This window comes from Macaca fascicularis, chromosome 9 (genome assembly GCF_037993035.2).
Source record: "Macaca fascicularis isolate 582-1 chromosome 9, T2T-MFA8v1.1".
In the NCBI taxonomy this organism is placed as follows: Eukaryota; Metazoa; Chordata; class Mammalia; order Primates; family Cercopithecidae; genus Macaca; species Macaca fascicularis.
The window spans coordinates 95,751,071-95,767,194 of NC_088383.1; the positions used below are offsets into that span (position 1 = coordinate 95,751,071).

General features: G+C 38.7%; 1 protein-coding gene across 3 annotated transcripts in view; it reads left to right on the plus strand.

Moving 5' to 3' along the window:
- The window catches only part of A1CF (APOBEC1 complementation factor), an 81,752-nt gene that overhangs the window by 45,212 nt on the left and 20,416 nt on the right, over positions 1 to 16,124 (plus strand). For all 3 annotated transcript variants that reach the window (XM_005565851.5, XM_005565852.5, XM_074000794.1), the window contains 2 exons: positions 4,223 to 4,461; positions 12,558 to 12,722. In XM_005565851.5, coding sequence (XP_005565908.1) covers positions 4,223 to 4,461; positions 12,558 to 12,722 — 404 coding nt within the window. The remainder of the gene's footprint in view (positions 1 to 4,222; positions 4,462 to 12,557; positions 12,723 to 16,124) is intronic.

Consider the following 16,124-nt stretch of genomic DNA (forward strand, 5'->3'; position numbering starts at 1 on the left):
TTTTGGGAGGAAACCTAGGATTTTCGTCCAAGTATCTGTGAACTTGCTAGTGCCATTGCAATGGAAAAGACTGGAAGGATAGCACAGGAAGGACTCTTTGGGGCCCTTTACATTTGAGATGCACATTGAACATCCCAGGGGAGGTGTTGAGAAGGTGACTGTCTGCATTGTAGTGGAGTCAGGAGACAGGTCACAGTTGGAATATAAATTTGGGGGTCAGCTAAATATAGATAGCAATTAAGACCATGGGACTAGGGGAGAGTCCCATGTAACTGACTTTGTGCAACCAATAACCAGTTTTGATAAACTGGAAATAAAACTGATATCATGAAATTGTCTGATTTCTAAAACCTTCACTTGGAGAGGGAACTGTCATAAATTATTTCTTAAATGAAGCCCTGAGCCATGTGAGAGGAAGATTAGTACAGCAGTTACAGATCAATAGTTTTGGAGTCAGCCATGCTTCGTTTGAGTGCCACCAAGTAACTTCACCATTCTAAGCCTCAATTTCCTCATCTATAAAATGGGGATACTATCTATTTCATAGGTTTATTGCAGTGATATTATAACAACTTTACAGTGCTTAACCCAGTGTTTGGAACACAGTAATAGGTTGACAAATGATTTTTAAAAATTATATTTTCGCACAGTTCATCAATTCTAGATGCAGTTTTTTAAATATCTAATCCCTTTGTGAAACAGAGCTGCACCTTAAAATGGGTAGATCTTAAATCTGATGAATGCAGAAAGAGCAGATTTACCACAATTATTTTTCTCTCACTTTCTATAAGATGAAAAGAAGTCATACATTATCCTCACAGTCTGTAAATCAATTAACTACTGGCTCTTTTTATTAAAAACTCCTGGGCTGGACACAGTGGCTCACGCCTGTAATCCTAGCACTTTGGGAGGCTGAAGCGGGTGGATCTCCTGAGGTTGGGAGTTTGAGACCAGTCTGACCAACATGGAGAAACCTCATCTCTACTAAAAATACAAAATTAGCAGGGCGTGGTGGTGCGTGCCTATAGTCCCAGCTACTCGGGAGGCTGAGGCAGGAGAATCGCTTGAACCTGGCGGGGCGGAGGTTGCAGTTAGCCGAGATCACACCACTGCACTCCAGCCTGGGCTACAAGAGCGAAACTCTGTCTCAAAAAACAAGCAAACAACTCCTTAGCCACAGGAAGATCAGCTAGATTCAGCAACTACTTGTAGTCTAACCATTCAGTTCCAAGGTTGGATTCTAGAAGAGAGTATTGGAGAAAACATAAAGGAGGTTCCCCTCCCACAGGTGCCTCCATAGACCCGAAAGAGCTTTGTGTAGTATGTGGAGGATTGTTTGCAGTAGGAATCAGGAGACCTGGGGTCCAGCCCAGGTTCCTTTGGACAAATGCTTTAACCTCTTTGAGCATCACTTTTATTATTGGCACCTGAACACAGAGATGTTCTGAGCATTCACTATATGAAAGAATATATACTAAAGTGCTTTGAAACAGCTACAAAATGCTACATTATAGTTTTACGATTTCCAGAATTGGAAGGTTCCCCCATTCCTTGGTCTTTCATGGAACCTGGACATCGTAACAGTAATACCCAAAATGGTATCTGAGTTGAGATGGATATGGAATTGGCTCTGTAGGGAATCAAGTGGATTTGCTGTATCTACTTAACACATTGTTACCCAATAGGGCCTGTAAATATTCATAGGATATGAATAATGAATACAATCAATCCACCATGGCCACTGATAATTAACAGTATCCTCTGTGAATTTTAGTGCCTTTGTCTGTAAAATAGAGATAAAAATATACCTACCTCATGAGGTGTTTTGAAAAATAAATGAAATAATGTACATACATCTCAGTGCTGACACATACTAGGTGCTCTGTGGATGTTTGCAGAAGGTTATGGTGGTGATGATGGAGGAGGAGAAGGGAAAAGGAAAGGAAAAATATGACAGAAATTAGGAAGGGAAAGTTACTGGCCAGGATTCCAGTCAAAGAACGGGTTGGATGCCAGAAGCAAGGTAAAGGCAGAGTGTTGTCTTAAAAATTAGGGGGTAGAATAAATGGAATAAGACAAACCAGAATAAACACCCCATGGACAACCTCACCTACTTCCACTCTGCCTTGGGTCAGTCCTGCCAGGGAGAGAACTTTTGATGCAGAGAAGAAAACTTCAATTTGCTTTTATCCACCATTTCTCACCCACATATCATTATATGAGCTTCTACTTCATCAAATATTCACTGATCATCATCTAAATGTCTGGCTTCTAGAGACATTAAAGTTGTGGCCTCAGCTTTTGAGAGGAGATGGCTCTTTGTCTCCAAATAATTCCGGCAAAGGCTCCCGACAAACCACAACAGTTTAAAAATAAAATATGGAATTCTAGGCTCCCCCTGCTGATAGCTGATATATGACCGGCTCCCTAACTATCAAAAATAATATAATTTCTAAATACATTAATACTGTGGAAAAGGTTTTGGTGTTTTCTTTTTTAAATGAAGTTAAAAAAAAAAAAAACTTGGAAGATTATTTTATCAACCTTTCCCTGCCCTTGAGAACCACGCTCCTGGCACAATTCTTACTAGACTGAGATGGAGCTGTCACAGATCTGACACACAGTCCTTGCTTCTTCAGCAAAGCATAGGAGACAGCTGGGATAGTGGCCTAACCCTGGTCAGAAAACCTGCCACACAACCAAGAGCCATTCGCTCCATGGATAGCAGACAAATCGCCCGCTCACACAGCTGGATGAGAGCTTGTGTTCACTGCAAATGGGTCATTTCTGCTAAGCATACCTCACCCATTTTTAATAACTTAGTGTTATTACAAAAGTCATACAGCCTAGTATGTCACACATGGAAAACATAAAAAAAGCATAAAGTAATAAAAGTTAAAACCATTTCTCTGTAACTCCATTGCCCCAAAATAACCACTATGTTGACATTTTATTGTCTTTCCAGATTTTTCTATACATTTTTAATCAAAATGGTCTTCACATATACTTATTTTATAGCTTTTTAAAGCCAACAGCCTATTGTGAACTGGTTTTTTTAAACCAATAAATATTCTTCTACGTTACTCTTTTTCATGACTGCAGAGCATGCAATGGTATGAATGCCTGTCTTTTGTTTATCAGTGATCCTCAACCAGGAGAATACTGTCCACCCAAGGGGGCATTTAGAAAGGTGGGGAGGCATTTTTGAATGATCTGATTGGTCACTATTGGCATGTAGTAGGCAAGAACTAGAGATGATAAACATACTATGGTATGCAATGAGAAAATCTCCAGTTCAAATCCAGTAACATCTCAGTTGAGAGACATTAAACCAGTTCTTTACCGTGAGGTACTTTGCTCATTTCCAATTTGGGGGAGATTTTAAAGAGCAGTAATAAATATCCTTAAACATAAATTCTAGTGCTGATTTTTATTTTCCAGGGACATATTCCCAGAAGATACTTTATTTGGTCAAAGGTTGTGCACACTTAAGACTTTTGATAAATTTTGCCAAATGTTCTCCATAATAGTTTAATCAATGTATACTCTGCCAGTGCAGGTGTACATACCTCAACTTGCTAAGAAGCAACTCTGAACAGTGGAAGAAACAGGAACTAAGATCCCAGAGCTAGGTTTCATTCCTTATATTCTATAACATTTTAAGCAAGTCTTTTAATTTCTTGGCGTTTCAAGTTCATCTGTAAATGGAAATAACATCTACTCTGCCCATCCCACAGTCTTTTTGTGTGGGCCAGATAAGATCATATGTGAAAATGTGTTCAAGTATAAGAGACTGTTTTTAACAGAGGTCACATCAGAACAGCTTTTCTCTTTGGCCGCAAAAACAAAGGAATGTCAGGTGTTGCAAACTCAAGTGACTGCAGGGCCAGGCAGGTGGCTTCAGTAACCTGGGTTAGGTGTAGGGGCCTCAGTGTTAGAGTTGCTTCAGGGAGTGGCGAGGATTCACAACTCTTGAATCCACATCTAGCCCAAAGAAAGCAGATGCTACTCAGCTTCAAATAGCTTTTTTCTTTGAAAATGTAGAGCACATATTGACACATCTAATAATCTTGCAAAAGAAGCCACAACTCTACAAAAATGGTTTCAACACTATGAATCCAAACATCCCACATCTTCAGGCAACATCTGGCCCAGGGCCATACATTTTCAACCTGAATCCTACAAGGATTCTCATCAATCAAAATCCCTGCTCTTTTTGCAGAAATGGGCGCCTCTTAGGGGTTTGTGCCAGTGTGGACAACTGCCGATTATTTGTTGGGGGCATCCCAAAAACCAAAAAGAGAGAAGAAATCTTATCGGAGATGAAAAAGGTTACTGAAGGTGTTGTCGATGTCATCGTCTACCCAAGCGCTGCAGATAAAACCAAAAACCGAGGCTTTGCCTTTGTGGAGTATGAGAGTCATCGAGCGGCTGCCATGGCAAGGAGGAAACTGCTACCAGGTTAGCAATACCCTCCTCAAAGATGAGATTTCTCTGCTCTATCCTGCCTGCCTCCACAAAGAAAATAAGCATTTTTAATTTTTTTGGCTCTCTATCTTTCATTATGTTGCGTTTTAAATTTTTTTATCCTTCTTCACTATCTCACAGTTGATTCCATTCCCTGAAGTTTTCACAGACTCAGTTTTGAAAAATATTCGTTCTGTGCATTGAGGGTAATTTACATGCACTAAAGAAACCCAGAACTTTAAGTGACAGCAATCCTACGATGAATAAAGAGTCTTCTTAAAATTGAGTATATCAGTCACAGTTACTTTTGTGTATAGATTTTGTTATCAGGCTTATTAGAATTAGGGTATATTCTCCATTACAATGTAGAAATAAAAACCTCAAGTGATACATTATTCCAATGACAACTAGGTGACATACTTTCATTATGACTCCCTGTTGTCTAATAATTTCTGTCTAATTTGAGAGAAGAGAGATAAAAACTCTCTTTAGAAAGTCACCTTTATTTGTTAGTTATTACAACCACAGGATAGATCCCATTTGTTGAATAACTAGCAAATTCTCTATCCACCCCAGCACTGCCTCGGTCAGATCAACTTAGGAAAGTTGTTTAGGGTTCTTGACTCATTCTACAACATTCACTACAACTTACACAGGTTTTTAAATGAATACTAAAATAAGAAGATTTCAAGAATGACAGACTGGACATATTGGAATGAACTTTTCTCATGAAAATTATGAGAGAGCCACCAGAATTCAAAACAAAACAACCACAACAAAGACGTCTACATTTATGTTGCCTTTGTACACACTCTTCAAAACAAACCAATACTAGATCAGCCCCCTAGATATCTTCAAAACTAGGAGACAGCTTCTAGCTTGGGGAAGATCTTTCAATAATACCTTCATGAAGGCAACTTAAAGTGAAAAACAAAAGGAGACAGTTCCAAAGATTGCTGAATCTTTTACAGAAGTAGGTATTTTTAATGTTGAATCTTTCATTCACAACTTCTTCCCTCTTCACCGGCCAGCAGTCAAGTCATCAAAATCACAGGTCCATAGATAGACTGACTAAGACTCCTCATGGGGGCATACTTTTTGGTGACCTGGACATAGTATTTTGCTATCTGCTTCAATTCTTCTTTCTTCTTCAACATCGACAACTCTACCATTGAAAAGTCTTTTGTATCCATCCTGTTCTCAGGCCACCACTGAAGTATAAACACACATATTCTAAATCTTATGTAATTTTTTTCAAGATCTAATTATTCTCCCAGCTCTGCTTTCTCTTCCATGTGCCCCACCCTCCGACTTCTCCATCCTGAACATTACCACCAGATTAATGTTTCCAAAATATCCTATTATCCTTTCAATACCTTCTTGCAAACAGTAGGAATTCAATCTCAGGAATTCAATCTCTATCTATAGGCTGAATGATGTCTGTCACTAACTGGCCAGTTCAAAAATATTCATAACTCCTTGTTGTGTATAAGAACTAAGTATGTGATTTCATTATTTAAGACCTTTTATTCATTTCCTGGTCTTTTATGACCATATTTGCTACCTTCTATTTCCCAATAAAAACTCTTCCTTCTATCAGGACAGACAACGCAATGACCTAGACACTTCCATGCTTATGTCTGTCTCCTTTATTTCTAATGCTATATCCTCTACTAGGAATACCTGCCCCTCCTTCACTTGTGACAGTCACCCCAGTTCAGCCAGTACCTTCTTGAGAAACCTGCCTCCAGTATTCCAGCCCGAATTAGTCACTTTCCTCCCTCAATGTAGGAAGCCATTCATTATCTGTAAAAACAGATATGTGAAATAATTTTGGGTGTAGGGGAGTAGGAGAGTGAAAGAGGGTCCAAAACAGGTGAAAGACAGTTTCCAGGGTCAAGACAATCCAGTAATCCCGGAGAAGCTCAACCTCCTGAAAGCTTCCCCATCTCTTCAAAGAGAATGGCACATTGGCCCACTAAGGAACTTCTTTATGTAAGTCAAGCTGACTAGGCTGGCCAGGGCCTGTCGGATAAGCTTAGAAATTCTTAAGCACAGTCCTGACTTTTCCTTGTGGATTCTCTGTCCAGGATACACCATAGGGAGGCTACCTCCCCTCCCCATCCACTACTCATATTCACCATGATCCAATGCAACCCCCTTACCTATGGCCCTTTGAGCCAGTCTCAGGTGGATTTCATTCAGCTGGATTTTAGTCAGCAACTAACTCATCAGCAAACTAACAAGATGAGGCACAGTGGTGAGTAAGCCAGCCAGAGCAAACTCCTTCGCCTCTAATGAGATCTCAGAACAAAACCTATCACCCATTTGGATCATTCTACCAGTTACCACATTGCAGACTCACCCACGACAAAGGAATTCTGTAATTGCCAACCCTTTGAGAAGCTAGTTTAAAAGAACAAGGAGACTGTTGAGAAAAAATGATAAGTGAAGACAACAAGAAACTTTTTCTTAATTGACCCAGACTTGGAGACAGAGACAATGGTTGTCTAAAGGGATGTAACTGCTCCTCAGCCAGTTACCTCCTCTCTAAACAGTGGCAGTTCCCCCTTGACAAATCTCACCTTTACTGAGCTCTTTAGAGGACGAAGTTGCTGCATCCCACTCAGAAACTAGAAAGGCATTCTAAGAACGCTCTGAAGAAAAGTCCTGGCAGTGATTCTCAACGTCAGGCTGCATCAGCATCACCTGGGAGGCTTGTTATAGCACAGATTGCTAGATCCCACCACCAGAGTTCTTGATTCAGTAGGTCTGGTGTCAGGCCAGGTAATTTGCATTTACAACAAGCTCCCAGGATGCTACTGCTCCCAGGACTGCACATTTGAAAAACCATTATTTGAATCAATGATTTTCCATCCTAGGCTGCACATTGGAATTACCTGATGTTTTCAAACAATATTAGTACCCATGTCAGCCTCTAATCAATTGAATCTGCATCACTGGAATATAAAGTTAGGGAACTGGTGTTTTAAGTTTTCCGGATGATTCTATTCTTCAGTCAAATTGTGTGATTCACAGCTAAATCTATTAGCTAATGATACTGGGTATTCATCTTCATGGCATGTACATAGGAATACCTGGGAATCGCTCCGTCAGTAAATATTTATTAAGCATCTAGAACATATATTGCTCCCTTCTGAATGACATGAGAGATTCTAAAAAAAAAAAAAAAAAAAAGGAGTACCTAACCATTGCACTCGAAGAGTGCGTATTCTGAGAAAACTATACACATACAAAAACAGGAAAAATTATTAAAAGGAGAGTGTATTGTTGAATCATCATTTAAAATTTATTAAGTCTTATCTGCATCATCTTTTCTTGACCTCACAACAATAGTAGGTTGTAGATAAGGAAACTGATGTTAGAAAGGATATGTTTTCTAGCCAGGATCATTGTTCTGACATTTGAACTTGTCTTACTTCAAGCTCATGTTCTCAAATCACTCTGTAACACTCGCTTTCACCAGAGGCCTTCAAAAGGATATTGGTGGAAATCATTGCTTCCTATATTTACTCTCATGTCTGTTCTCTTAGCCTTATGCAGCAGTTCATGGTCCTAGGCTGAGAAGACTAAAGCTAGAGCAGTAGTACTCAACTGTAGCTGCATTTTAGAATTAACTAAGCTACTTGTAAAACTCCTGAGATCCAGCCCACTTATATCAGAATTGGGAAGGGCAGTCCAGAGGTCAGTAATGAGCTGGTAAATCTTTAACATCCAGCTCCTAGAGAAAAAAACAAAAGCCCTGATTTGTAGCATTTGCCAATTTCCATGGTATTAACACTCCCACTGTGGCTGATTTCAAGTTACCAACGTGGCTTTAACTGGCTCACAAAATTCTGATACTTTCTTTGTCTATTTATCTGTTGATGAACATTTAGGTTGATTCCATACCATGGTAATTGTGAATAATGCTTCCATAAACATGGGAATGCAGGTATCTCTTTAACATAATGATTTCATTTGGGGAGAATATATACCCAGTATGGTGACTGCGGGATCATATGGTAGCTCTATTTTTATTTTTTTTGAGGAACCTGCATATTATTTTCCATAATGGCTGTACCAACTTACATTCCCATCAACAGTATGCAAGTATTCTCGTTTCTCCAAATCCTTGAAAACATTATCTTTGATCTTTTTCATAATGGCCATTCTACCAGGTGTGAGGTGATAACTCATTTTAGTTTTGATTTATATTTTCCTGATTAGGGATGTTGAGCATTTTTTCATATACCTGTTGGTCATTTATATTTCTTCTTTTGAGATATGTCTATTCAAATCCATTGACCTTTTTTTTTATTTTTGAGACGGAGTTTCACTCTTATTGCCCAGGCTAGAGTGCAATGGCATGATCTTGGCTCACTGCAACCTCTGCCTCCCAGGTTCAAGTGATTTTCCTGCCTCAGCCTCCTGAGTAGCTGGGATTACAGGCATGTGCCACCACAACTGGCTAATTTTGTGTTTTTAGTAGAGATGGGGTTTCTCCATGTTGGCCAGGCTGGTGTCAAACTCCTCACCTCAGAAGATCCACTGGCCTTGGCTTCCCAAAGTGGTGGGATTACAGGCATGAGCCAGCACACCTGGCCTTTTGCTCATTTTTAATTGGGTTATTTGTTTTCCTACTATTGATTGTTTGAGTTATTTATATATTTGGGATATTAACTCCTTATCGAATGTATGCTTTGTAAATATTTTTTCCCATTCCTTAGGTTATCTCTTTCCTCCATTGATTGTTTCCTTTGCTGTGCAGAAACTTTAGTTTGATGCAATCCCATTCATCTATTTTTGCTTTTGTTGCCTGTGCTTTGGGGGTTATAGCCGAGAAACAATTTTCCAGACCAATGTCAAGAAATTTTCCCTTATTGTTTCTTTCTAGTAGTTTTACTGTTTCAGGTCTTACATTTAAATCTTATTCCATTTTAACTAGGCTTATGTGTATGTTGTAAGATAAGGGTCCCATTTCATTCTTCTGCATATGGATATCCAATTTTCCTTACATCATTTGTTGAAGAGGCTGTTCCTTCCCCATTGTGTGTTCTTGGCATCTTTGCAAAGATCAGTTGACCTTAAGTGTGTGGATTTATTTCTGGACTCTATTTTGTTTCACTGGCTTAAATGTCTGTTTTTATGCCAGTATCATACTGTTTCGATTACTATAGCTTTGTAGTATATTTTGAAATCAAGTAGTGTGATGACCCCAGCTTTGTTCTTTTGGTTCAGATTTCTTTGGCTAAGGTCTTTTGTGGCCCCATACAAATTTTAGAATTGTATTTTCTATTTCTGTGAAAAACATCACTGGATTTTCGATAGAGATTGCGTGGAATCTGTAGATTGCTCTGGGCAGCGTGGACCTTTTAACAATAATAATGCCTCCAATCCATGAACATAGGCTATTTTTCCATTTATTTGTTTCTTCTTTAATTTTTTATCAATATTTTATAGTTTTAAGTATACAGATCTTTCATCTTGTTGGTTAAATTTATTTCTAAGTATTTTTGTGGGGGGGATGGTATTATAAATGAGATTGTTTTCTTGATTTCTTTTTCAGTTTTCTTGATTTCTTGTTGTTAGTGTATAGAAAGGCTACTTACTTATGTATGTTAGTTTTGTATTTTACAGCTGTACTGAGCTTATTAGTTACAATGGAATATTATTCAGTCTTTACAAAGAAGGAAATTCTGTCATTTGCAACAACATGGGTGAACCTGGAGCACATTATATTAAGTGAAATAAGCCAGGCACAGAGAGACAAATATTGCATAATCTCACTTATATGTGGAATCTAAAAAGTTGAATTCATATAAGCACAGTGTTGAATGGTGGTTACCAGGGCAGGAGGCAGAGGTATGGAGAGATATTCGTCAAATGATACAAAGTTTCCATTAAAATGAATAATTTCTGGAAATCTATTGTATAATATGACTATAGTTAATGTATTTGTATACTCGAAAATTGCTAAGGGAGTAGATCTTAAATGTTATCACCACAAAAAAAAGTATGTGAGGTGATGGATATGTTAATTAACTTCATTTAATCATTTTACAATGTATACATGTATCAAAACATCATGTTGTATACCATAAATAGATGCAATTTTGACTAATCGTAACTTTAAAAAGCGTGGAAGGAGAAATGCAAAAATAATCTATTTTTGCAAGTAGAGAAGAACTGGCTCTAGTACATCATTGGGTGGAATCCAGGTTTCATTATTTTTTAAACCTCACCCAATATGGGGCCAAGGATGAGCTTGGCCAAAACCAGAGCTACCAAAACCAGAGTTACATGGGAGCCTTGGGGATCTTGGGGATCTTGGGATAATACAAACAAAAAAAGTCTAATGTAAAGCATAAAAGGGGAAGGGAAGAGAGTAATGAAGAAAACTAGCCCCTGGAATGCAATACAGAACAAGACGGTCACAGCTAGGGTAACAAGAGCCAGCTTCTCTAAGGTCGGTTATCTCTTAAGACATGCCTATTCTTCATTTGGGTTTTAGAATGCCAGTGTCGCGGACACTTTTACTGACTGCTTTTCAAGGAATATAAAGATACATTCTTATTGAAAATAACTGCTTCCCATGTGTAGTAATTAAACAAATAAACCCTTACCAATACTGAGTATTCCTGACTTTGTTCTCTTAAGCTTTGTATTGCTTATGGGATAAAGTTTGTTCCCAAACAATGAATAAAAAACAAACTAGATTTCCAATGAAATTTAGAACTTGGGTTGACTCTCACTCCCCTCTCATCACTTCAACAAGATCTGCACCGTGTAGGGGTACAGGAGCAGAGTCACCAAAAAACCAAACCAAAACAACAACAAAAAAGGGGGAGGCGGTTAAGTAGAACAGGTCTGGGAAAGTTATCCTCTCTAAAGCTCATTTCCCATTCTGTAAAATTGGGAGTCATTCACTTCCCCACAGGGTTACTGTGAGAAGGAACTGAGATAGCACATGAAAAACAGATGGTACAGTACAAGACACTCAATAAAATGTGTTTATAGTAATACAAAAATATATGTAGCCATGGAGAACAACTACCCTTTTCAGAAGAGTTAAATTTTTCATCATAGACTCTTCCATTGCTTGTCATCTGTCTTCTTAATTAGGATTTTTTAAAAAATGTCTCCAGATTCCAGATTTATTCATGTTGTGAAAGAGGATTAAGAGGGAACACAGCTGGTCTAAGCCTTGACCAAGTGTGAGGGACAGAAAACAAGCTAAGGATGCCTGAGCCCCACCCACCTTTGCCGAAACACCTTTTGAACATCTCAATTGTGGTACTTAGCCTAATTAACACCACAGATTCAAACAGCAGTAAATACTCTTCCTAGTAACCTTCTTAATGTTCTGTGGAGTCAGACTCTATATCTGGACCCTAAATCCATACTTTTCCTTTCTCCCTTTTGCTATCTTACCTTAAGTGACTACCTTCATCCAATGAGTGTTGTTGTAAGAGCCAAATGTGCCCTCTGCTGCCTCATTTCTGTTCAACCTCAAACCGCATCCTGGTTCCCCTTATAATCAATAGTTATAACAAGTCACTGGTCACACAGAACTCCCTTCTAGTCAGTTACTCCATTCATTTGGAATGTCTCTTAAGATCAATACTCACCAATTTTAATGGTCTTCTTGCTCATTCAAGACCTCAAGGGTCAGGCCAATTTAAAAGACCATCGGTATAAACTGAGATGATGTTGTCCTGATTTGTACATAATTAATCATAATTGTGATCATTTTCTTTTTTTTTTTTTTTTTTTTTTTTTTTTTTGAGACGGAGTCTCGCTCTGCCACCCAGGCTGGAGTGCAGTGGCCGGATCTCAGCTCACTGCAAGCTCCGCCTCCCGGGTTCACGCCATTCTCCTGCCTCAGCCCCCCAAGTAGCTGGGACTACAGGCACCCACCACCTCGCCCGGCTAGTTTTTTGTATTTTTTAGTAGAGACGGGGTTTCACCGTGTCAGCCAGGATGGTCTCGATCTCCTGACCTCGTGATCCGCCCGTCTCGGCCTCCCAAAGTGCTGGGATTACAGGCTTGAGCCACCGCGCCCGGCTAATTGTGATCATTTTCAACAGGAAGAATTCAGTTATGGGGACATCCTATTGCAGTAGACTGGGCAGAGCCAGAAGTAGAAGTTGATGAAGATACAATGTCTTCAGTGAAAATCCTATATGTAAGAAATCTTATGCTGTCTACCTCTGAAGAGATGATTGAAAAGGAATTCAACAATATCAAACCAGGTAGGACATATATACAAGATTAGTTTTTCAAAACATTCTTTAAAAGCACCTATGCTTGAGATGACTTCCCATAACTTTAAGTAGAAATGCTTTTATTTAGCTCATCTCATAATTGCATGCAAACCTCTCAAACTATGTTCCTAACTTTGGATTAGAAAATCAAGCCATATGGTCCTATAACATTTATCAATATTATAATTTTATATTTATCTATGTGATTATTTAATGAATACCTATTTTCTTCACTAAACTATAAATTTCATGAGTTTTTTTCCCCTCTTATTGTTTCCTCCTTCCTCGGACATTTAAGCTCTGGGGTACAATGATTGCTCAATAAATATTTACTGTAATAAACAATGCATGCCATAACTATATGTCTGATGCAGGGTTTCTCAGCCTCACCACTATTGATATTTTGGAACAGATCACTCTTGGCTGTAGGGGTCTGTCCAGTGGATTGTAAGATGTTTAGCAGCATCCCAGGCCCGTCCCTGTTAGATACCAGTAGCAACCTCCAAGATGTAATAATCAAAAATGCCTTCAGACATTGCAAAATATACTCTATGGGTGGGCAAAATTGCCCCAGTTTAGAACCACTGGCCTAACGGAATACACTTGTGACATAAGTAAAAGGTGACAATCCTAGGAACCTCATTTAAATGAAGAGGAAGGGAAAGGAATAAAGGGAAGGTGGAAGAGGATAGTTAGTTGCTACTCATCTTGCCAATATTTTTCAGTATCAATTCTAAGCCACCAGATTGACTTCCCATCTCTTTCTTCTTCATATAGGAGCTACAACACTGAGAGAGGTAGAGCATTTCAAGAAACAATGTGCAAATTACCATTTCCCAAAAACAGTTCAGAACATTAATTCTATAATCTTTTGGTAGATGTTACTGATAAAAGTGCTCCATGGTCAAATAAACTTGTAAACACCAGATTCTGCAAAATTAAATTAATTTCTTCATTATGGAACTTATCAGTCTTTAGCCTTCTGACATGCTTTGAAATTCTCCGAGATACAGAAAGCTTCATTTTTCAAATTTCTGAAGCACGACTGCTCTTTGTTGGCATATCATCTTGTGGGATTACTGTGTCTTTAAACACACTCTGGGCAGCAGTGGCTTAGGGTTATCATAGTAGTAATATCCTTTCATAACTGAGAATGTCCCAGCCTCCTGGCAAATTCTCTAGGTTGTTAATAAACATAGGCCATGGTACTGTCATGTTAAAGCTGCCTGAGAATATTCACTTGCACATACTCACATTGTCTGTTTCCAACTCTGGGTGCTATTTCAGATAGAACAGAATGATAAGCTGATGATTTGCTCTGAAGGATATTCAGTAAGGATGTCACTGCTCCATTTTGAAAGACTCACCAAGGATCTTTCTCCAGCCTCAAGAACTCTGCCTTCCCTGAAATATTAGTGTCATGGTGTGGCTCCACACCAACAGCTGTGAATCCATGACTAAGCTAGAAACTGCAAACGATGGACTACCTTACTGTGTGCCAAGCACTGCAGTGGGCCCTTTCACAGCATGTGTCATTTATTCATCACAACTCTATAATACAGGTTGCTTTATTCATTCCATTACTTTATAGATAAGAAAACCAGGACCCAGAGTAGTTAAGTGGTTTGCCCAGGGTCACACAGCTAGCAGGTGGCAGATCCTGGATTTGAACTCGAATCTGGTAAAGGACATGTTCTTAAAAACTTTAATACTCTCATGCCCAATCTTTATTGCATTCACTCACTCATTCATTCAACTGTCTTTCCTTCAGTAGCTCCTATGTGCGAGGCACTGGGGAAGGAACCAACAAGTATGATGTGTGCGTGGAAAAAGTTTAAGAAATTCCAGAAAAAATACATCTTAGGCAGACTACTCTTGGAGTGAAGAGAAGATTTGTGTTTCGAAGTGACATCTAAGCTGAGATCTGAATGTTGATGCAGTTGTAGGCATAGGAACCATAATGTGTGTGTATAAATATTGCCCACTATTCTCCCCTCATTGCATGTTGACTTTCTACCTTCCCAGAGTGAATAATACTTCTTATTTTTATCTAATTAAAACAGCACCCTTTTTTTGCCAAGGGTTAGAATGAGAAACTACTAAAAGGCTGCTTCCTTTCCTAGTCCCTGGTCATTAGCTTTCCCAGTCTGTGTATTGGCATATATTGAAGAGACATGTGTGCCAGAATCCTACTAATTATCGTGAAAATAATGAACATCACATATCTCTCTGTTGCTTGCTCTCTCACTTTCTCTTTCTTCTTGGGACTAAAGTGTGTCCAGAGATTTCAGGTCATAGTCTGCAGCTGGTGGCACAACTCTCAGGGCTATATAATGATGTGTGGCTTGTTCTTCCTGGCCCTCTGCAAAAAAAAATATGAATTGCTGAAGGTGAACAACTAGCAGACATCTGCTGCATTGAGAGGGAAACGTCAGAGCTAACTAGTTTGTTTTATCTTGGAAAGTATGTACTGTGCCAAGGCTATACTTATCTAGAAAAATTTATGGAAAGAAACAGGAAAATGACTCTTTAAAAATTCCATTTAAAGTTTAGGTCCCTCAGAGGAACCTACCTATTACCTCAAAATATTTGACCATGTATCATTTTAACCATGATGAACTTGAATAATACTATATTGCCACTCAGAGACATAAATGATAATTATTAAACAAACTCCTATGCACTAAAGAAGAAACATATTAAAATAAGCCATGTGGTGAATGCTATTGTGGAGAAAACCAACTTTTATGACACAAACTCTAACTTTTTAACTTGTCTGTTTTATAAGACTAAATTTTTAAATATCAAATTTTCCAAAACCAGATGCATCTGGAAATTATCCAACAGTGTAATTTGAAATATCTGCAAACAGAATTTCAGAAAATCTAAATTCATTATCATCTGAAATGCCACCTAACTGGTGTAGATGACAGAAGTTGGGGTGTGAATTAACTTATAATATTCCCTTATTCCATGTGTATTTATAGAGTAACTCCTGTGTCCAAGGCAGTAGACAGGAACCAGGTGAAGATGATACCACAAAGTCTCTGAAGCAGGTCCTCGTCTCAGGGAGATAACAGTCCAGGGAGTCTAGGTGGAGAATGACATTGAAATATGAACTGAGCAAAGACTGGAAAGGTGAAGGTCATCATTGGCCAATGTCTTTCTTCTCAATTACAAAAACGAGTCGTGGGATTGAGTCATGATCATCACCCTGTGTGACACTGAAAGGAGTGAAGAGACTATATTGGATATTCAGTTAATTATATGTCCCATGCTTCATGGTCTCAGAGAGCTTTATTTATCCTTAGCCTGGCCAGATGATTTTGCTCTGTATAACCACTGCCATAAGAAGTCAAGGGTCGAATGTTGAAGGGAGTGTAAAGAGAA